Source organism: Rana temporaria, chromosome 5 (assembly GCF_905171775.1).
Source record: "Rana temporaria chromosome 5, aRanTem1.1, whole genome shotgun sequence".
Classification (NCBI taxonomy): domain Eukaryota; kingdom Metazoa; phylum Chordata; class Amphibia; order Anura; family Ranidae; genus Rana; species Rana temporaria.
Window position 1 is genome coordinate 325,474,945 of NC_053493.1, and position 24,555 is coordinate 325,499,499.

General features: G+C 39.7%; 1 protein-coding gene across 5 annotated transcripts in view; it reads right to left on the minus strand.

Moving 5' to 3' along the window:
- Positions 1-24,555, minus strand: part of TOX (thymocyte selection associated high mobility group box) — a 300,519-nt gene that overhangs the window by 39,270 nt on the left and 236,694 nt on the right. For all 5 annotated transcript variants that reach the window (XM_040354249.1, XM_040354248.1, XM_040354251.1 and 2 more), the window contains 2 exons: positions 23,574-23,849; positions 12,832-13,062 (listed from right to left, as the gene is read on the minus strand). In XM_040354249.1, the coding sequence (XP_040210183.1) occupies positions 12,832-13,062; positions 23,574-23,849 (507 nt within the window). The remainder of the gene's footprint in view (positions 1-12,831; positions 13,063-23,573; positions 23,850-24,555) is intronic.

A 24,555-nucleotide genomic window follows, 5' to 3' on the forward strand; every position in this document is an offset into this window, starting at 1 on the left:
TGTAATTTTTATTCCTAAATATGTTATAGCTTCTTTCTCCCATGTAAATGGAAAATCTTTCTGTAGTTCTTCTGCTTCTTTTTTATCTATCCCCAAATTCAAAATTACTGTTTTAATCGGGTTTATTTTAAAATTTGATAGTTCACCGTATCTTTTTATTTCTTTTATGACATTAGGGAGGGAAACCCTAGGTTTGGTCAGATATAGGAGTATGTCGTCTGCGTACGCCGCCACCTTATGTTCTTCATCTCCCACTCTCACCCCCCCTATATCCGGGTTTTCCCGGATTTTTGCTAACAAAGGTTCCAGAGCTATTACATATAGGAGAGGTGAGAGCGGGCACCCCTGTCTGGTTCCATTTTTCATTTCGAATACAGACGACATACTCCCATTGACCTTCACCCTTGCCGTCGGGTGACTATATAAATTCTTTACCCATTTCATAAACCTTGGTCCCAGGCCTGCGTTCTGTAGAGTTTCCATCATAAACCCCCAGTCGACTCTGTCGAATGCTTTTTCAGCATCTAATGACATGAGTACGACTGGGGGTTTCTTTTTTGGATCGTGTTGTAACACCAACAGGGTCCTTATGCTATTATCTCTCCCTTCTCTGCCTATTACAAAGCCTGCCTGATCTGCGTTTATTAATTGCGGCATTAAACCCTTTATCCTAGTTGCTAATATTTTCGCATATACCTTCAGGTCTGCGTTTAGCAATGCTATTGGTCGATAGTTGGAGCACAGAGTTCCATCTTTTCCTGTTTTAGGGATAATAGAAATATTTGCCAATAGGGATTCTTTTCTCATTTCCTCTTCCTCTCCTATTTTATTAAAATAGTTACACATCTCTGGGACCAGGAGTTCTTTAAATTTTTTGTAATATTTAATCGGCAGGCCATCAGGGCCTGGACTCTTACCACTCGGTGTTTCCTGGAAAGCTCTGTATATCTCATCTTGCGTTATTGGAGCCTCTAGTGATTCAATATCCTTTTGAGGGATTTTAGGTAATTTCACTTCTTTTAGGTATTCCCTAATTTTCGTTTTTCTAGTTTTTTCCTGCTCTTGAGATTCGTTGAGCCTTATTGAATATAATGAGCTGTAATAGGTCCGAAAAGAATCCGCAATTTCAGACGTCTTATATTTCACTAGGCCGTCTTGATTTTTTATTTTTTCTATGTAATTTTTTTTTTTTTTTTCCCTGGATATTTTAGCTAAGTATTTCCCTGGTTTATTCCCCCATTTATACCTCTCTTTTCTAACGTTTTTGAATATGTCCCTTGTTTCAACCTTCATCAAGTCTCTGAGCTGGGCCCTCTTTATAAGAATTTCTTGATATATTTCACTTTCCCCTCGCTCTTTATGCGTTTGCTCCAGTTTAAAAAGCTCATTTGTTAAATTTTCCATATTTAGTTTTCTTATCTTTTTTTTCCCTGCTCCTATCGAAATTAGTTTCCCTCTGATGTATGCCTTGTGGGCCTCCCAAACCGTGGCTACGCTTACTTCGGGAGTGTTATTGAGAGTAAAATATTGATCCAAGTCAGTTCTCACTATGTTATCTACCTCGCTGTCCTCTATAAGTTCTTCATTTAAATTCCATGATCCTTTTCTTTGCTCTATCTCTTTAAATCTAATTGTCAGTGTTACAGGGGCATGGTCTGAGATTGTAGTTACTCCTATTGATATTTTAACTACCTCTTCTAGTAGCTCGTGGTCTACCAATAGATAGTCCAGTCTTGAATATGTTCCATGCACAGAGGAGTAATAAGTATAGTCCCTTTTGTTTGGATATGCAATTCTCCAAGGATCTATTAAACAGCAGCTGTGCATTTTTTTTCCTAGTATTCTTAGCTGTTTAATATTACGCCTCTGTGCCCCGGACGTGCTATCCAGTTGGTAGTCCATTGAAAGGTTGAGGTCTCCTGCTAATATTACATGTCCACATTTAAAATCCATTAAAGCATTCAAAATCCCCCTCAGGTATTTGTGTGGTTGGCTGTTTGGGCAGTATATGTTTGCTAACGTGTATCTTTTTCCTTGGAGTACTCCTTTTAAAAACAAATAACGGCCTTCGGGGTCTACCTTCCTATCTTCTACCGTGAAAGCGATGTTCTTCCCTATTCCTATGGCGACCCCCCTAGCTCTCTTCTTTGGGGAGTCCCCATAGTACCAGGTGGGAACTGCCCGAGAATACAGTCTAACACTAGAATCCAATGTTATGTGGGTCTCTTGTAAAAAAACTATTTCAGCTGAATACCTTTCGACCTCTCTTAATATCATATGCCTTTTTTCCGGGCAATTGAGGCCTCTTACATTATATGTTAAGAAATTTATGTTTGTCATTTCTTTCTTTTTTTTTTTTCCTTCTATCTTTCTCCAATGCTTGTGTTTTTTCCTGTTGCATGACACACAGATCTACGTCCCCTTTCCTAGTCCTCCCCTCCCTTCTCCCACCCGAACCCCCTCTCCCTCCCCTCCCTCCCCTCCTCCCTTCCTCCTCTCCCCGCCACTCCTGCCTTGCCCCTGTGATCTTTGTATGGGGCTTTCTCATCCCCTCCCTCTCCCCCCCTCCCTTCTGATCGATCCTTGACCCTTCGGTCATTTGGAGCTTTTCCTGTTTGGCGCTCTAGGCGCTCTTTTTGCTCCTCCCGCTAAGGTGGAATTCTTTTTGGCCCGGTCTCCTATCCCCCAAAAATGGGAACTCTGGGGAAGGAATACTCTCCAGGGCCCCCCCTCGCCCGCCCAGCTTCCGTTGTTTACTATCTTTGAATCTCCCTTTCCCCCCCCCCCCCCCCCCCCCCCCCCCCCCCCCCTTCCCCATCGCCTCAACATTATTAATCTCTCTTTGGTATTGGGATATCTAGATGCTGACAAAATTCTGGAACTTCCTCTAGGAACCTCAGTCTTGCAGAGATACCATTTTTCCTGCCAATTAGGCAGGCCGGGAATCCCCAATTGTATTGTATATCATGTTCCTGCAGGATTCCCAACAGGGGTTTTAAGCTTCTTCTCCTTTTTAACGTCTCTTGTGACAGGTCTTGGTATATTTGGATATTATGTTGATCATATTCCAATGGCGACTTCCCTCTCAGTTTTCTCCATAGTTGGTTTTTCTCTTCCCAACTTTCAAATCTGACAATAATGTCCCTTGGATAATCTTGTACTCTCTCTCTCGAACTCCTTATCCTATGTGCGCGTTCTATTTTTAGTGGGGAGGTTGTTTCTCTCTCTAATATTGGATTACATACTTTTCTTATTATTTCTGGGAGATCCTCAGCTTGTGTTGTTTCTGGGATTCCACGTATTCTGATGTTCTTCCTTCGATCTCTGTTTTCTTGATCTTCTAATTTATACGCCTGTTCTCGTTGGATTATTTTTAATGCTTTTATTTCATCCTCTAGTTTTTTAACTGAAGTTGCATTACAATCGACTTTTTTCTCCACTTCTTCAACTCTTTCCAGTATATGCCCCATATTTCTCTCCATTTTTTCCATTTGCGATTTAAGTGATCTCTCTAAAGCAGCAAACATTCCCTCCATTTCCCTTTTTGTTGGCAAAAGTGTCATGTCCTGCGTTTCGTCCTTATTTCTTTGTTCGGGGTCTATTTCTTTATCTTTGTCTGTTTCTCTGTCTTGGTCTGTTATAGTCTCTAATAGTGACTCTGAAAGTGATCCTGCGTCCGCCAAGGTACTACCAGTCCCTTTTTTTTTATCTTCTTTTTTTTTTCTTTCCTTTTCTGCTTGAGTTCCTCTAGTGGTTATTGCTTTCTCTATTTGTGGGTTGTCTCCGTTTATCCCATGTGTAACAAATTTACACATCGGGCCTGGACTTTGACTTAAGCGGGGGCCCTTTGGGATTGCCCCGCCTCTCGCTCCTTTTCCCCTAGTGGCCATCCTTCAGCCCTATCTGTCATACAATAGCCCTGGGTGTATATCCTTCTTGCCGCACCTGAGATGTGCCTGCACACTTTACCGGTATTTTATAAAATGTCCGTTTTACGGTAGTGGAGAGTGTATGCTACATGTAACAATACTTATTCAGCTTACAGACAGAGAAAGGAAAAATATTTGCTGCTTTGAGTTATACTGTATACTGTATACAACTTTCTTACATAAATGTTTATCCGTTTTTAGCCCCGTTCTCTACTCGGTCATATATATGCTGTAACCAGTAACACACAATGTGAACTATATAACATTACTGTCTTCTCGTGGAGTTCCACGTATGCTCCACAAAAAAAAACGGATCTCACTGTATCTTAATGAATCCTCACAATAGGAGAGGGAGAGATAGCGGGGGAAGCGGCCGCCAAATCCAAATGATTACAGGTACAGAGAACAACATTAACAGGCATATATCTCTTATGTTACTTATTGTTGTATCTCTGTGTCAGTCCCGGCTGTTGGCCCTCTAATACCAGTGTCCCTTTAAAATCCTCTTTCTTTTCTCTTTTCCTTTTCCCTTTAGTTATTAGATCTTAGTCCGTATTAAAGCCTTGTACTCACCATTCTGATGAATATGAACTACTCACCGTTCTGGTAGTTTTCAAAGGAAATAAAATGCCACATATGAACTGCTGCTGTTTGTTTCGGATCTTACCCTCCTGTTACAGGGATTTGTAGGGCTAGATGTGGGCTCAATCTTTTCTTTGCTTTTGGTGGGGTGGGTTACTTAGGCTGCAAGACAACGTGGTGTTGCTGATGTTAGGTCTCCCTTTCATCTGCCTCTGACCTGCTTGCGGGACCTGTTGATATGCACAGCTTGCCGCTGACCACCCCACTACTGCCCAAGACACATCCCCAGCGTGGGAACCCGCAAACTCTGCAGAATTAAGAGGGCACCATACCCAAAAAAAAAAAAAAAAAAAAAAGAAACTTTCTGTTGCGTCAGGGGGGAGCTCCGGTCCCCATTCGCGTCACTGCATCCTCCCCCCACTCTGCACAGAGTGGCGTAGTATCGTCTCCGAGTACCGCTCTCGCGATACCACACACCCCCGTCGCCGCCGCTGCTCAGGGAGAGAAGCCGCAGCGCACCCGATCGCGCACCTTCCGTGCACCGCGGACGTCCGGGAGATCTCCGGCAGACCTAACCGAGACGATGAGGGCGAGGACTCGGCACAGAGACCGCATTTCCAGGCAGGGGAGAGGGAGGGGGGGCGGTCTATCAGGGAGGGGGAGAGGTCCGGCTCCTATGCATCAGCTGGGCTGGAGAGCGAGGGCTCCCATCTAGCTGCTCTTCCACGCTGACCGCGCCATTCCAAGACTCCTCCCTTTCTGTTGTTAAATACTTGTTGTTAAATACTTCCAAGAAAGCAGGAAGACAAATTTTCCTGACTCCAGAGGTGGATTCTTAAACCTCCAAGCCAGAGGTAACCTGATATCTGTTGTCAGGCAAATCAGCTTGTTCAGGAATTTAACTGATATGTCCTATGATGATGGAAAGTTGTATGGTGGGGCTCTGGAATGAAACTGGGGAGAATTAATCAACCTCAAAGGAGGCTACCATTAAACCCAGAACTCCCATGAAATATAACAGAATTGAACAGCTCCTAAACTTTTGAGTCTGAGTGGTGGAGAAGAGAGTCAACACAGGTCTGGTCTATGTCTAGAATAAATCCAAGATATTCCATGCAATGTGTCAGTTCCAGTGCAGATGTCAGAATCAAACAGAACTTTTTCAAGGTCTGGGCTGTCTGCGAAGAGCAGAGAAGTAGAACTATAGCAAGTAGCCCCTAAATCTTGCCCCACATCCTTTGCCCAGACATCGGAGATGCTTGCCAACCAGGTGTCTCCAAAGACTAACAGACATCCCCCTAATTTGGAATCAGGGGGCGTCCCTAATGCCAAAGAGGACTTGTCTGCAGGTTTGGAAGATTTCAAAAGGCCAAGGTTTGCAACAGAACTGGGCCCTTGTCTTAGGTCTGGCCTTAATGTGTGAAGCCTGAAAGAAATTAAAGGAACACTTTTCAGCTTCAGAGGCAAGAGGAGCTTTGTCAGGTAGGGCTTAGGCTTCCTAAGCTGGGATAAATGAGTACTTATACCACCAGTGAAGTTCTTTAAGACTATGACTCAGTAATCCAAACCCATTTAGATATAAACTGACACATGCAAAAGTACTTACACCTAGAACACTAGTACAGGATCTTTGTAAAGATGTACATGATCTTTGTACTTGCAAACCACTGGCATATGCAGAATTTAGCTTACTATTTTTATTCCTAAAGCCCTGTACACACGATCGGTTTGTTTGATGAAAACGGACCGACGGAATGTTTTCATCAGACAAACCGATCGTGTGTGGGCCCCATCGGGTTGTTTTCCATCGGTGAAAAAAAAATAGAACATGTTTTCAAATTTACCTATGGATAAAAAAACGATAGAAAAAAACGATCGTCTGTCGGTCAAGAATCCACGCATGCTCAGAATCAAGTCGACGCATTCTCGGAAGCATTGAACTTAATTTTTCTCAGCACGTCGTAGTGTTTTATGTCACTGCTTTTGGACACGGTCAGATTTTTGACCGATGGTGTGTAGGCAAGACTGATGAAAGTCAGCTTCATCGGATATCCGACGAAAAAATCAGATATCCGATCGTGTGTACAGGGCTTAACAGTTTCAGACTATCTTCACTATACACCAAATTCAATATCCTTCAAAACACTGATGATATGCAATGTAGAGTAACCCATAACAATCAATTCAATATTAGTTTACTAACTTCAGACCAGTCAGCGGTAAATAATGCTACACTGTAAGCTGTAGGTTACTGCACTATGAACACTGCACTCTCTCTTATTTAATAAACTTGTGTCTTTCCAAGTGTAGAACATATAAATATGCAGTATATTTTTAAAAACATACAACCAAAATAATATCTGCTATTTCAACCCCTTATTAAATCAAACACTTAGCTGAAAGAAAAATAACAAGACTAATTTAGACCAGGTGGTATTAAACTATTTTAATCAATGACTAAAAAAATATGTAGTAAAATGGAAATACTTGCTGTTGTCCATGAAAAACGGCTTTATAACACATTTCATTTTTCTGCTGGCTTTGTCACTTGCTGTCATAATATTTGACTCTGTGTTGAATTAGATTCTCTCTGTGTGTTACCTGCACTCTCAGTGAGTTAATCATAGTTTGCATGCTGTAAATTACTCCGCCATCACATTAGGTTATGCCCTTTCTCTGTTAATTATACTCTCTTTAACCCTTAATCAATATATTCTGAGTACATATTTACTATACACCTAAAGTATTTAGTGGATTAATGTAGTTATATCAAAAGGGTAACCAACTAATAAATAATGGCTGTTTTATTCTAGCACTGGATTGTAGAATTATTATAATTTACTGTATGCTTACATTTGTAGTTTAAAACTATCAATGTGTGCTATTTTTACATTTCTGTATTGCTGTACACTAACTGAATCTTAAGCTATGATATAGGCTTGCTGGCTAACAATAGTCTAGGAAAAAACTGTATATACCCCACTATACTCAAAAGTCACAATTAGTAACTAGATTTTATAATAAACGAAAAAGTCTTCATCTATCATTATGAGTAAAATTAAGAGAGGAACATTGAATGCCCATGTCTTGTATATCAGTGGTCATCAACCCTGTCCTTAGGGCCCAATAACAGGCCAGATTTTATGTATTACCTTGGGGAGATGCAGACTAGAATACTGCAATCACTGAGCAGCAAATGATATCACTGTGATGTATTTCAGTTATCTTGCAAACCTGGCCTGTTAGTGGGCCCTGAGGACAGGGTTGATAACCACTGTTGTATACCATTTATTGTACTGCTGAGCCTCTCAGTCATTAAAGTTAATGTGAACTCAAATGTGAATATTTGCAATCTTATTGAGAACAACTAAAAATGTTAAGTATCTATAAGCAATACTTTGAAAAATCGACACTTTGTCTTGAATTCCTCCTGAAAAATAGCAAAATGCTTCCTGTGCCTTTAGCCTTATATACATATCTCTGCATTATTAATCCATTAGTCCTCAGAAAAAATGTCATCAGAGGGAAGCTCTGACATAAGGAAGCAAAGACATGCCACTACCAAGATGGCTGTCTCTACAGAGAGACTGTATGAAACAAGACATGGTAAGTTAGTAATAGGAAAAAGATAATTTCCAGGGAGACAACAGGCCATACTAGTCAATAGTCCTTTGCCCTTTGCTTGCCTTTTTTGGGCACAACTTTGACAGTGCATGATGAGGTCTTCACTAGGAATGAGCTTGGATTCAGTCCAAACCTGGAAAGTGGTTGTTATTACTAGGCTGCAGGAGGGAGATTTCCTGCCCCACAGCTGCATGTATACAAAGGAATAGGTATGCTTATGACATCATTGACCTAATATTAGTTGTCATTGCTGGGCAGTTTTTTGGCTTCAGGTTTAGACGAATGTGTGTTTGGACTGGACCCAAGCACTAGCTAAAGCTCACCACTAGTCTGCACTTGGTGAAAGTTAAATTTAGGTATAGATTAGAGTTTCATCCCAAAAAAATTGTTATACACATTGTCTGTAACATTTGTACAGCATTACAATTAAGTAAATATTGCATTTACCAGCACATTCAATACAAGAAAGCTATGCAAAATCAACAAACACGTTTTACTGGAAATATTAAACAATAAAAAAGTGATGCTACCTAATCATAATTTCCCATCTAAATGGTGTAAGCAAAAAAAATAAATCTTTGCGATATGTGAGTGTAACTTTCATGGCATTACCCAAATGTAAAAATATAAAATTATATATACATAAATATAAAATTTAAATGCACAATATATATACAGAAGTGTTGTGTGCAGCGTACAAATACAAATGCCACAATAACAACTTTATAAATATGTGCAAATACAAACCATGCCACAATTAGTGAATGAACACTCGTGTATCCATAAATAGTAATGCTGAATAAAGTGCTTTAAAAGTTTATAAAGTGCCAGTCCAGAACCAACGTGTCTCTTCACCAACACTGCCGGTAATTATATGCCGGGGTACCAGGGCATTGAGTAATTATAACATACAGTGTGTTCCTGGATGGATCACCAGGCAAAAATAAAGGAAGTAAAGGCTAAAAAAAAATTATGCAGCCACCACATTTAACCACTTGGGATCCGCCTGCCGTCAATTGACGGCTACAGTGCGGATCCCAATTTCCAAACCGCCGTCAATTGACGGCCGCCCCTTAGGGCGGTCCCCGCGCGCGCTCCAGAGCGCGCTGCGGGGAAAATCTGTGTTGGCCGTGTCCCTCGGACACAGCCAATTACAGATCGCCGCGAACGGCCAATCAGAGTGGCCGTTCGCGAGGCGATCTGTGCGGCCAATGAGAGAGGATCTTATATGTAAACATATGAGATCATCTCTCATTGCCGTTTTACACAGAGACAGCGGTGCTGTCTCTGGAGAGGAGACGGATCTGTGTCCCTTGTACATAGGGACATAGATCGGTCACCCCCCCAGTCACCCCCCCTCCACCTACAGTTAGAACACTAAGCAGGGATACATTTAACCCCTTCCTCACCCCCTAGTGTTAACCCCTTCAATGCCAGTCACATTTATACTGTAATTAGTGCATATTTATAGCACTGATCGCAGTATAAATGTGAATGGCGCCAAAAATGTGTCCGATGTGTCCGCCATAACGTCGCAGTCCATTAAAAATCGCAGATCGCCGCCATTTCTAGTAAAAAAAATAATTAAAAAAAAATAATTCTGTCCCCTATTTTGTAAGCGCTATAACTTTTGCGCAAACCAGTCGCTTATTGCGATTTTTTTTTTTTTTTACCAAAAATATGTAGAAGAATACGTATCGGCCTAAACTGAGAAAAAAAAATGTTATTTTTTTTTAAATTGGGATATTTATTATAGCAAGAAGTAAAAAATATTGTATTTTTTTCAAAATTGTCTCACTTTTTTGTTTATAGCGCAAAAAATAAAAACCGCACAGGCGATCAAATACCACCAAAAGAAAGCTCTACTTGTGGGGAAAAAAGGACGTCAATTTTGTTTGGGAGCCACGTCGCACGACCGCGCAATTGTTAGTTAAAGCGATGCAGTGCCGAAAGCTGAAATTTCACCTGGGCAGGAGGGGGGTATATGTGCCCAGTAAGCAAGTGGTTAAGGATTGGTAATCTGACATATATTATAATTTTGGTTGGTGATATTAATACTACTTTAAGTCAATAAAGTTTCACCTCATTCATATTCAATTAGTTTCTATGACAGATGCACAATCAGTGGGGTTATCACTAGAGGTGTAGAGCATGTCCACTTTGCAAAATGAACATGTACTTACCTTAGTGAATGAGGTCAATGAGGTGCTTTACCTCATTGACTAAACTAAGTAAAAATTCACTTTGCAAAATGGAAATGCTCTACTCCTCCAGTGATAACCCCACTGATTCAATTTGCAGCTGTCAAAGAAACTAAAGTCAGCATATCTGTGTTTTTAGAGCTGTTGCAGAAACACTGAAAGCAGAAAAAAAAAATTGTTCTCAGACAAATTTATTTCCAATTTAACCCTCTATTAACTTCCTGATATACCGTATTTGCCGGCATATTAGACGACCGGGCGTATAAGACGACCCCCTAATTATACATTTTTTTTAACGATTTTTTGCCTGTACTCGCCGTATAAGACGACCCCCATTCCGATGCTTCATATTTCTTTCTTCTGGAGCCATATTCTTCATTCTTGCTGGAGCTGGAGCCAATTACGGCAAGCGGTGTATTCTATTAATGAATACAAAGCCTGCTTGGATTGGCAGAAGCTGTAACATCATCCTCCCATGCCTCTCTGACTCTTAAAGCCAATCTGATCAGGCTACTGTATGTAGGCACTTGGATTGGCAGAGGTTGTTACCCCAATCCATGCAGGCTCTGTATTCATTTGAATACATCGCTCACCAGGATTGGCTAAGCGGTATATACTGTATGTATTCAAAGCGACATACAGTATTACCACACATCCAGCAGGCATCCGAGCAGCTGACCCGGTGCATTGCCATGAAATGAGATTTGCCATGGAATGAGATGGTCCGCCTCCATCTCATCCTATTGGCTCACTCATGTCACGTGACAAAACATCAGTCACAGCTAGGCTATCATAGGGAGAGGATCTCCTCTCCCTGTGATAGCCCGATAGCACTGTCAGCAGCGTGCCTCCCGCCAGCGCTAAGTACACCCCGTGCCCGCAGCTCTACTCCCCGATTAAGTACACCCCGCGCCCGCAGCTCTACTCCCCGATTAAGTACACCGCGCGTCCACTCTACTCCCCGTCCCCCGCACCCCGCGCCCGCAGCTCTACTACGCTACTAACTACGCCAACGCTAGTTCTACACTAATAGCGTAGTTAGTAGCGTAGTAGAGCTGCGGGCGTGGTGTGCGGGGGACGGGGAGTAGAGCGGGCGCGGGGTGTACTTAATCGGGGAGTAGAGCTGCAGGCGCGGGGTGTACTTAATCGGGGAGTAGAGCTGCGGGCGCGGGGTGTACTTAGCGCTGGCGGGAGGCACGCTGCTGACAGTGCTATCGGGCTGGCGGGAGGCACGCTGCTGACAGTGCTATCGGGCTGGCGGGAGGCACGCTGCTGACAGTGCTATCGGGCTGGCGGGAGGCACGCTGCTGACAGTGCTATCGGGCTATCACAGGGAGAAGAGATCCTCTCCCTATGATAGCCTAGCTGTGACTGATGTTTTGTCACGTGACATGAGTGAGCCAATAGGATGAGATGGAGGCGGACCATCTCATTCCATGGCAAATCTCATTTCATGGCAATGCACCGGCGTATAAGACGACCCCTGCTTTTTGGCCAGTTTTTTTTTGGTGTAAAAGGTAGTCTTATACGCCAGCAAATACAGTACATATATATCACTCATTAATTCGTTTCACTTTTACTCTCCTTAGCTTTTGTTTTGCCATGTAAAACAAATACTGCTTTCTGTAGTGTAACTGCTAAAAAAAGTACATACACAAAATGTTGTTTGAATTAAGTTTGCCATGCTTTGTACTAGGAACATTATTTTAGTGTCAAAATAAATAGCAAAGACTAAACTAAAATTAGCACTTTATACCATTTTTTAATAAAATAAAATATTATTTCTGCAATGTTCATGTTTTGGCCTTTTAAAATATATAGGAAATCGAATAAATCCTTTAAAACAATAAAACTTAAAGAAGGCCATTTTGTTCCAAAAATATATGCTTTAACTTCTGTATCATAAGATATTGCTGAATTAATAGGACTATATAGCCAAAACATAATAATGGCCCTTGCAGCCAAACTGGTGAATATTGATCTGGATAATAATGCAAATATTTTAGGGTTAGTTTATTATTTAAAACAGCTTTTCGGTTTGCCAAGAAAAATACAAATGGTGCCATAAAAAGTGGGATTTCAGGCAGTCTTAATGTATGTTTTTTCACCATTTGATATAACTACAATTCCTTAAAGCACAACAGGCATTTTCTTTTCAGAGAACAGAAAGAAACTCGCACAAGTTGGCATAATATTTTGGGGGCTGTTTATGTTCCCACACTCAGTAGATATTCAGTCGTATGCACAGTATGAAAAAATCTTGCATTCAGAGAGTTAAGAAGAAATATGAGCAACCTATAATCAGTTTGTCTTCATAATAGAAAGAGTACACATGGCAGCCAATGGATCACAATGGCTTTTCTGAGAACAGAACTTCTGGATGGCTAAAAACACAATGGTTCTTATGACCATGTTGGGAGTATACCATTATTTTATGAAGCTTAAATCTGTGAGTCTGTAAGACTGTGATAATATTTATTTTACAGAACATTTACCTGTTTCTGTTCCTCTCCGAGTCCATCCCACATTGAGGCTACAATTTTGGATACCTCCCCGAAAGTAGCATTTGGATTTTGGCCTTTTATAGCTGCTTGTGTATCTCGAAAGAATAATGCATAGGCAGACACTGGCTTCTGTGGCTCGTTTGGGTCCTTCTTCTTTTTCTTTTTAGGTGTTTTTGGCTTCTTTCCCATGTCAGGGGCTGGCCGCTTTTCTGCTGCACTGATCTGTGCACATATTAATACAATTTAAGTCCATTAAACAAATATAACAGCATGTAATGTTAAAATTCTATTGCAATAATAGATATCTAAAAAAATAATAATTAAAGTGTATTTAAAACTGAAGTTTTGGGTACAGTGGATATGTTTTAAAACTCTTGTCAGGTTTTTCTCTGTGGGAAATTCACCATCGTGACTGTTGGTACTAAGACAGTAGGCGATGGGAAATCCAAACTACAGTTTTCACAAAACCATTAATAGATGGAAAATCTTTCAGTGGGGGCCCTTGTTCCTTTGAGAACTGTGGCATTTTCTCCCATTATTGTGCCCTTGAAACAGATTGTGAAAGGAAGTCTCTGAAAATGGACACAAACAGCAAAAAAAACAAACAAAAAAAAACTGACAGGGGTCTTACCTATTCTCTAATATATCCAATAAATAATTTTGGCTTAAAAAATAGAATCCTAGGTTTAAGTTCACTTTATATAGTGGGCCAAGGTAGCCCAAATGAACATCCGATATGTGTGCTGTTTTGTATTGTATATACATTGGCTAGATACAGTAAGTGTTCAGTACAGTAAGCACAGTATTCCAGCAGCATGACAGGCAACTTCAACCTGCTACCTGAATTAAAGAGTCAGGTTGAGTGCTTCTCTGCCATTCAGGAGAAGGCTTGTATTTTTATCAGTTAATACAAGACTTTCTGTGATTGTCTGAGGTGAAGAGATGGGCAAATGATGTCATGATTTCCACCCAGACCAATCAGAGAAAGCCATGTATTTACTGAAAAATACAAGACTTCTCTTGAATGGCATAGAAGCATTTAGCCTGACTCTCTAATTGTAGCAGCAGCAGAAGGCATGTTGCCCGTTCTGCTGCTGGAACACAACACTGCTTACTGTATGTAGATAGTGCTACTACAGTATATTACAACACACCCAGTGGCCACATTGTTTAGTAATGGAAAGTTTGTTTGGGCCAAACCGTTAACTAAGCCATAATTTTACTGTTGTAATGAGAAGAAAAGCATCTGACCATGTGGAAGTATATTGGACATATTATCTGTATGAATATTAGGGCCAGCCACAGATGGTTTGAATTCTGCTGAGCCAGCCAAGATTTGTACCATGTATGAGCAGACTGAATGTACCAAGTTGATCGATCAAACAATTGGTACAATTAGCCACATGTGAGTGGCTGCACACAAAGCTGTGTTGGGCACCAGGGGTTCAAGGTTTTGGTTAAAATCAAGGGTTATATTTAGGGGTATATTTGAAATTTAAGGTTAGGTACTTGGTTAATTATTTATTTATGTGTGTCATTTCGTAGCACAGCCCTTGAAATTTAAAAAATACAGGAAAAAAATTACTAAAGAAAATGAATAAACCCATTCTTAAAAACAAGAAAAAGGCAGAAAACAAACCAATGTACACTGAAAATGCAGAGAAAAAAAGTTTGATGCTTTGTAATAACCTCTCAAAGCCATTCAGGTCATTTACCGGAAGGCTGTTTTACTTAATGCCCAACTTTTTTCCTTAAAGTTTTGTGTTTAGGGCTTTATATTTTTGATATGACTATGTGTTTTTTTCTGTCTCTTGTTCTGTTGATTGGAATGATGCATGTACAGTGTGTTTATCAGAATGATGTATGTGTAAGATGCTTATGAAAGATAAATTGTTATGTATTGCAGCACAGCTTGTGTTTGTTTTCTTGTGTTATTGATGGTGTTGTCTTCGCCAACTTCAGGAGATTCAACATACCCTATATTTTTTATTTTATGTTACATGTGTAACAGTGTACTATAACAATCTTAACAATCTTAAAAAAAAGATATATTTCAACAATATGTTAATATTTTTTAAATAATTGTTACTAATTATCAGCATCAAATATCCTTGTAAATGGCATATGGCTCTGGTTGACCTAATGGACAATCTCATTGCAAGCTTCCTAGCTAAATAAGTACTGGAATTGCTTATTTCATATCTTTAGCATAAAGTGTATCTAAATCCAATACTTTTTTAGTTTTGGATAGTGCGGTGATGGGTTAGAATCTCTGCCCAGTTGTCATTGTTGTCTGTGTCCCTGCTGGGGAGAGTCTCTCTCTCCATTTGTTCTGGTGACCAAAATACTGAACAGAAATACATCTAAAAGGGTATCTCCTCCCCACTTTGCAGCAACTTCCTCTTATTTGCCATAGTGTCTACAGACCAGTGACTGAAGGGAAATCTCATCAATAAACATAGATGCCAAAAAAATGGTTCCTAGCTGGTTCCTACCCTTCCTAGCTCTATCAAAAAAGTTTTGTCTTTAGATAGACTTTAGATATCAAACCTGGTTCCTAGCTACCCTTCCTAGCTCTATCAAAAATGTTTTGTCTATAGATGGACTTTAGATATCAAACCTGGTCTCTAACTGTTTCCTAACCTTCCTAGCTCTATCAAAAAAAGTTTTGTCTTTAGATAGACTTTAGATATCAAACCTGGTTCCTAGCTCTATCAAAAAAAGTTTTGTCTTTAGATAGACTTTAGATATCAAACCTGGTTCCTAGCTACCCTTCCTATCTCTATCAAAAAAGTTTTGTCTTTAGATGGACTTTAGATATCAAACCTGGTCCCTAGCTGGTTCCTAACCTTCCTAGCTCTATCAAAAACAGTTTTGTCTTTAGGTAGACTTTAGATATCAAACCTGGTTCCTAGCTACCCTTCCTAGCTCTATCAAAAAAGTTTTGTCTTTAGACAAAGTAAAAGAAAAGTAAAAAACTATTAAAGCATAAGTCAAAAAGACTAAGTTTAGCAAAACATTTGCAAAAGATTTAAATGATTACTGCAACAATGAAACTATTACTCGTGTAAACTGTAAAGCTGTATTTGGTTTCCAAAAAGCAGAAATATTTAGTGACAGCTCTGACAATAATGGATTGAATAGCTATTCCAGAGTTTTAGTTTTACACATGATAACAATTATATTAAAATACTTCATTTACAAGGAAATTGTGATTCTATTGGTAGATACAAAATTGTACTTCTAGTATACACACTGTGCCTGGAAAAATGTGTAATGTAATTACAGGCTATCATTCATAGAAAAATTACAACTTTTTGTTTGCTTTTTGTCTGTGGTCATGTAACACTGTTTTTTTTTAAGTAAAGTTGTGCCAAACTATAATAACGTACGCTAATACAGAAAGCCTATTATGTAAGCACAAGAGGTGAAAATATCAAATATTTCTAATGGTTTACAGATGTCACCAAGATGACATTTCCTAACAGTACCATGTATAATCATGTAATAATAATATTTTCACTACATTAGCATTAGTTGACTTAAATAAAAGGCACAAAATATGAATAAAATATGAATAAACTCAAATGTGTTTAAAATAATATACAACTATTGGTAATTCAATTATATAAACAAACATAATAAAATAAAAAATAATGATTGTCTTTTCAAAAAATACTGAAAAGCACACTCCAGTCAATATAATATTTACCAATTCACCATAAAACAAAAACACTGCTAGAAACCTTTAGATGGGAGTTGACATTTTCTGACTCCTGCACAGCCTGCTAATTTCAGGGCAGTCACATCACTCTCAGAGAAAATGAATATTTTCAGTTGTTCAGCCTTGGAACTATTATGAAGTCAGAGTTCGATAATATCAGTTTCCATCTAATAGTTTTTTTTTTATGCAGGTATTTTGCATTACGAACAGGTCCCTTTTCTTGCATTTATTGCATTCACAATTTCTTAGTTTTAATCTGATCTTTGGTTCTGCCATACTGGATCAATTCAGGCCAAGCAGCCACTGGTTCCCATCTTAAAGTGTTTCCCTACAGCACAGCAGATCCATGCAGAGAACAGTACCTAACTGTTATTTTAAGTATTAATATTTGTTTCTAATCTTTTTATTAATTTTACAATAGAAAAAAACATTACAAGATATAACATTCAAAATCACATATACTTGAAACATTCCTATAATATGCATACCGCAAAAAAAAAATTCTAGCCCATTTTAAGGGCTTGAGCAAGTCAAATGCTGCCTTTTGCAGCATTTATGTTTGTATGTGAAGAGCATTGAACAACAAAAGGCAGCAATTGTATGCATACCCTTAGTCAACCCCTACTGCAGTCTTCTGGAATTAGTGCATACAGAGAAAAGAGAGTTTCGGTCTGTGGTAGATGCTGGGGAGTAAGGCTGGCCATAGATCATTTTTTTTGTTAGCCAGCCGAACTGAATGGATTCAAGTTGGATGAAGGAATCCTCCCCACTATTGCAGTCTGAAGGTGGGGACTCCTACACTCTCAAAATACAGTGATCAGTGCTGCAACCGACTGGACTGAACACACATTTTCCAAAATTCCCATTCAAGAGGAAATGATCGATAGGTTGACTCCTCTCAAATGGGAACAGCCATAGAAGGATCACAATTTAGCCAATCTCTGCTGAACTGGCCAAATTTCAATCCATCTACGGCCACCAGGTAGTTTCCTACATCTCTTAGGGACTCTATTGGTGAGTCTTGTGTACCCTGAATTCCTGGGTCTGTATAATTTATGTGGCCATCAAGAGTGGCTTCTATTCTCCCTGTTTATTTATTTATTTAAAATTATTGCAAATGTTAAGGGAGAGTTATAACACAAAATGTAACATAACCACACACTTACACCCACCAGGGGTTATGGAAGAGAAAGCTCACTGTTCAAAAAACATCAATAAATTATGACTAGGTCTAGAAGGCCCCACATATAACTAAGATATACCTTTTAAGCAGGCAAACTCTTTAAAGTGTTTGTTACCCTAAAGTCCCGTACACACGATCGGACCTTTGTCTGACCAAATTCACATCGGAATTCTGACGGAATTCCATCGGAGTAAAATAGAACATGTTCTCTATCTAAACTCTGATGTAACTCATCGTAATTTTTAATGGAATTACTCCAATGGGGCATACACAAGGTCAGACTTTTTCCATCGGAAATTCCGATCGTGTGTACGGGGCTTAACACTTCCTGATCTGTACCTGCTGTACCATGTACTTTAATGAGAAAGTATCCTGTTCTCTTTGTATTGCTTCCTTTGTGTGAAATCCCTGGTGTTCCTGCCAGTCTCTCTGTTTTCCTATTAAAAACTGACCACACTAAGCAGGCGAGCACATCGTGGTCAGTTCTCTGCTGGGAACTCAGGCTGCTCTCCTCCAATGATCAGACTTGTCCTGACACACCCCCTCAATGAACTGAAGTTTCCCAGTGCCGGCAGCACTAATGCAGCCCCAGACCATGACACTCCCACCACCATGTTTGACTGTAGACAAGACACACTTGTCTTTGTACTCCTCACCTGGTTGCCGCCACACACGCTTGTAACCATCTGAACCAAATAAGTTTATCATCAGATCACAGGACATGGTTCCAATAATCCATGTCCTTAGTCTGCTTGTCAGCAGCAAACTGTTTGTGGGCTTTCTTGTGCATCATCTTTAGAAGAGGCTTCTTTATGGGACGACAGCCATGCAGACCAATTTGATGCAGTGTGTGGCGTATGGTCTAAGCGCTGGCAGGCTGACCCCCCACCCCTTCAACTTCTTCAGCAATACTGGCAGCACTCATACATCTTTTTCCCAAAGACAACCTCTGGATAGGACGCTGAGCATGTGCACTCAACTTTTTTGGCTGACCATGGCGAGGCATGTTCTGAGTGGAACCTGTCCTGTGAAACTGATGTATGGTCTTTGCCACCGTGCTGCAGCTCAGTTTCATGGTCTTGACCATCTTCTTAAAGTCTAGGCCATCTTTATGTAGAGCAACAATTCTTTTTTTCAGATCCTCAGAGAGTTCTTTGCCATGAGGTGCCATGTTGAACTTCCATAATGAGTCACATGACACCGAGGAGGGAAAATGGCTAATTGGGCCCAGTTTGGACATTTTCACTTAGGGGTGTGCTCACTTTTGTTGCCAACGGTTTCGACATTAATTGGTGTGTGTTGAGTTATTTTGAGGGGATAGCAAATGTACACTGTTATACAAGCTGTACACTCACTACTTTACATTGTAGCAAAGAGTAATTTCTTTAGTGTTGTCACATGAAAAGATATAATAAAATATTTACAAAAATATGAGGGGTGTACTCACTTTTGTGAGATACTTTGTATATATATCTATATATACTGTATATAGATAGATATATAGATAGATATCTATATATATATATATATATATATATATATATATATCATCCATGATAGCCAGCAAATTCTGAAAAAGTTGCGAGAACTATCATATTCATGACCCTTGTTTACATGTAGTAAATACTATAAATTTACTGTAAATGCATTTAGTATGTCAGACCCATTGCAACATTATGTTTTAGTTGTGAGAGATGGAGTTCCAATCAACCCTATGGCAACCAACATTCTTTTGACTCCCAGAATGCATACAATATCAAAGCCACCACATCACAGATTAAATTGAGAAAGCAACTTGGAAAAATACTACATTTGTGAGAAGAAAGATTTTTTTATTGCAGAAAAAATTGGTTGATTTATTAAAGGAGTTGAGAATTAATATTCACTTTAATTATTCAGTCATGCATAAGCAGACTCCTATTTCTGTAGTTTATCTGTACATGATTGTGCATGGATTTGCTCTTCATGCAGTTGGATAATAGAAATTAAATTATGCACAATTTATTGTGTGAAGATTATTAGCACAACTATGCCTTTTCTGTAATAAAGGCTTCCTACTATTCTGCAAGATTCTTTCACATGTACACTGATCTGTCAGGTGCTGGAATGAATGAACTCCCATGGATGCATGGAGTTTCATCATTCCTGTCTTGCCAATTAAGATGCGCAAAGATTCTGAAACAAAAGTAGGTGGGGCAAAGATACTAGTGTCCATGATGGAGCTTAAGGATGTTGCAGTATTTGAGAACTTAAGTAAAATTAAAGTCTTGTTTTTTTTGTTTAAAAAATAACAAATATCTTATATACTTACCTGCTTTGTGTAGTGGTTTTGTAGAGAGTAGCCCAGACCCTCCTCTTCTCGGGTCCCTCACCGGCGCTCCTGGCCAAAGACCCCCACAGCAAGCAGCTTGCTATAGGGGCACCCGAGCCAAGTCCCTGCTCTATGAGTCCATTCAGAAATAGAGCTGCTGCTCAGCCCTGCCCCCTATCTCCTCATTGGCTCACTGACTTTGATTGGCTGTGTCTCAGCCAAATATGCCTGAATTCAGACCTGAAATTGAGTCAAAGACGCACAGGACCCCTGTGCTATCGCCCCGGAGATATGTGAACCATCACCATTGAGAGCCGGTCACACTTTCCTGTCATGTGAATCACATAAGTCTGTCTAAACCCAGCCTGAATGAACCAAAACAGGTAAGCACATGGAGAATTCTGACTTTGCCCTGATTTCAACTGCTGCATTCTAATTGTAATTCAGTGATTCAAAGCATTGGTTTCCGGTGATCAGCATTTTCAAACATCCAGGTAATGCCAAGCATCCAGGAACTACTATGTACCTGAGCAGTACGAGTGATAGCTTCCATGTTTTGTAGGAACTGTTTTTCCCCCGTTGCACAAATATATTAAAGACAATCATTAGTAAAAGTATAATTCACTACCAAATAAAATCCACATAGCATTAATTTCTTAACTTGAATCCTCCGACCTAAAGACAAGTGTACAGTACATAGCATGAAAATGGAACATTTCTTCCAATTGAAATTCAGAGTGTTTTATCTGAGGACACAGCATTGCCTCAGGATGTGTGCAAGCTTCAACTTAGTTTTGCATTTACATAGCTCAGAAATTTCTTTGGCACAAAAATCTTGGTAAATACACGCCTAGCTTTGCATTGTTGTGGGAGACATATGTTTTCTCAAGCATATGCATTTAGTTTTTTGCTATGAGGGCCTCAAATCTTGTTACTTTGTACCCTGCAGTCTTTCAATTACTTTCTCAGGTTCTTACAGTCATATTTTTTCTCTCCTATGTTTAATCATAAGCACACACTTCTGTCCTTTACTGAGAAAGCATTCCTGTATGACATATGGCAGAGACATAAGTTATTTACCATAGTAGCATGGGAAGAATGCTATAATTGCAGTGAAAATTAGTGCAATTGTGCATAAAATACTGCAGGGAGGGAAAGCTCATGGAAAATGTCACACTGTTTGCATAGCAGAGAATTAATTAAAAATCTGATATTTTATCACATCATTATAGAAAAACAACAATGATATGACAAATGTTATGTGCTAATGCATAATTAAAAAAAATTAAATGATAGCTGCTTAGCTGTTGTGAAAAAAATGCATAACATTTTATTCCCAGAACTAAAAATAATAAATACCCTAAAGCCAGACCTAAATTTTAAACAGCGCTGCTTCTTTTCATGTTTTTTTTTTTTTACTCTTCCAGTTGTCTCACTGTATTATATACAGTATGATTATTATATTTGGTTTATATATGTGTTTGGGAAAGTTACAGGATGATCATTTGTACAAAAGGAGCCGCTATTACTGTATTTATGACTAGGGCAACAAGCTTCATACCATTCACGAGTCACCCCAAACTTGGTAATGCATTAAATAGGATTCCCTTCAATGAAAAGCCCAGTTAATGATTTCAACAGTGGCGGCTAGTGCTCAACATTTTTGGGGGCGCAAACAAACGAAAAAAAAAAAAAAAAACATCAATTGCAGCCTCACTGTGCCCATCAATTGCCGCTACTGTGCCCATCAATTGCCGCCACTGTGCCCATCAAACGCAGCCACTGTGCCATAAAATTCTCACCACTGTGCCATAAAATTGTGCCATGCCATCAAACACAGCCACTGTGCCATGCCATCAAACGCAGCCACCGTGCCCATCAATTGTCACCACTGTGCCATGCCATCAAACACAGCCACTGTGCCATCAATTGTTGCCAATGTGCCCATCAATTGTCGCCACTGTACCCATTAATTGTCACCACTGTGCCATGCCAAAACGCAGCCACTGTACCATCAATTGTCACCACTGTGCCATGCCAAACACAGCCACTAAGCCATGCCATTGTCGCCACTGTGCCCATCAATTGTCGCCACTGTGCCATGCCATTGTCGCCATTGTGCCCATCAATTGTTGCCACTGTGCCATGCCAAACTCAGCCACTGTGCCATCAATTGTCACCACTGTGTCATGCCATTGTCGCCACTGTGCCCATCGATTGTCACACCCCGTGCGTCCCCTGGTTAACTATTTGGAAGCCGATTACAGCCCCCAGGCTGTAATCGTAAAGCCTATCAGAGTTGCTGGCTCTGATAGACACTTCCAAAGCCAACCAGCTGCCGTTATTCAGATGGCCGGCGCTCACCAGGGGGCCGGCCATCTGAATAGTGGGCAGCGGTGACAATACATAGATTCATGCAATGCATGCATCTGTGTATTGTTTTTCAGTGGCGATGCAGGAGCGAGAGGGGGCGGCGCTCCTGCGCCCTCTATGGACGCACCACCACTGGATTTCAAGTCCTGACTCTATCATGTTGTGGCCTACTGCACTTTTATGCAAGCGGCTGACACAGAATATGTGTTCATGATCCAAAGCTTGTTGAAGGACACTCTAAATCCAGTTGTCATTTTTATTTTTATTTGTACATCTAAGATATCAATTTTTTTTTTCTTCACTTTTTACTTCCTCTATATTGTACACTTGAAGATGCAGAGCAACTGTAGTTATTTGCCTATATAATCTGTTTCAACCAGTGTTTCAAATAGTGTTTGGCCTAGAAACTACACATTTTCTAGATTTAGCAGTAAATGGTAATTACAATGTTAAAAAAATGCACAATCAGTTTAAATGACAACTACATTTTCACTTAAAATTGTACCTTTGTAATACTAGACCCAGCAGCCTCTGAACACATGCCATTGTGTTAGCATAAAGTAGTAGAGTCTAAATGTTTTTTTTTTACTTTAATGCATCCTCTGCCTTAAGGTAGAAATTGCTCCACTACCTGTCCTATCCCTCACCATCCTAAAACACCTACTTGGCTCTATGTCACTTCTCCAACACTGGCTACTGCTCCAGTTTCACTCCCCTCGTTTCCTGCTTTCAGATGAGAAACTGAGGGAAGTGGACCCATAGGATTCTGCTGCTATCAGTCAAACTCTTGTGAGAAGGGAGCAGGGGCATGGCTTACGGCCACTGAATGTGTCACACACACAGCTTGGCACAAGAACCAGCGGGAGCACACATGCATGTTTAAAAACCCCAATCCAGCAATACTGCCTGCAGGTCTCCCATCTCCAAACAGCACCCTCTAGTGGTGCCTAGGAACCACATAGACATGTCATGCTGTTGGAAAACAGGCTACATCTGGAATGTTGCAGGGACAAGTGCAAATTCTTAATATAGTATAGTAATAGTAAGCCTGCAAAAAATTAACTAGCTAAGAAAAGATGAAGAATGCAAATTTGGCAAATATTTACATTAAAGTAACAATCTCAGACAAAAATTCTTCATACCTTTGTTGTATCATCCACTTCATCTTCATGGACTGAGCTAGATGGCGAAGGTGTGGCAGATTTACTCCCTGGTGGGGAAGGAGAATTATGTGCAACGCTGTTTCCTCCAATATTTAAACCAAGCTGAGCACTAAGTTGTGATTGGTTGATGGTAGTCAGCTGACCAGGAGGCATCATAGCCGTTTGTCGCATGTCTTGAGTCTGAACTCTTGGCCTCATATTTGCCATTTGTGAGTGAGAATACTGATTTCTGTCTGAATTCTGCAAATCCTGCATCTGTTCAAAAAGAAGACAATTTCCAAACAATAAATTTAGATGTAAAAAACATGTTTAAGCATAGATATTTATGGGTTACACAATGCATATTTGATTTGTTAGTATAAAAAGCATAGTCATACAAACACAAGGTTGTGAGAGGGAAATTTCAGATAGAGATCTTTCAGATGCATAAATATTTCAGCCATTTTTCTTTCTCTAGTGTTTATAAGCTAAGGTCATCCGTTGATTGTAACAGAAAGGTATACAAATGGATCATGTGATACAAAAATGTCAATCTATGTATGGCTACTTAGAATTTTTGGGATAGCTTTTTTCTTGCCAAAGTTTCCAATTCATGCAACGCTATTATTGTAGTAACTATCCAACGATGTCTTACTATAAAGGTTCTCTACTATTTTTTGACAGTTTTAGATCAGTGTGTATATATATATATATATATATATATATATATATATATATATATATATATATATATATATATATATATATATATATATATAACCAAGAATAGCAAAAGAAGAAAGCTGTAGTTGTTAAACTATTCAAATTCATCTAATGTGAATGATAATAGGTGATTGTGGAAGACACAATAGTAATCTATGGATTGTGCATGATTCAAAACCACATAGAAAGTTTAATGTTTTTCAAATAATTTCCAAGAATGTTTCACCACTAAGCCTATTGCACAAAATACTGCCTCAGA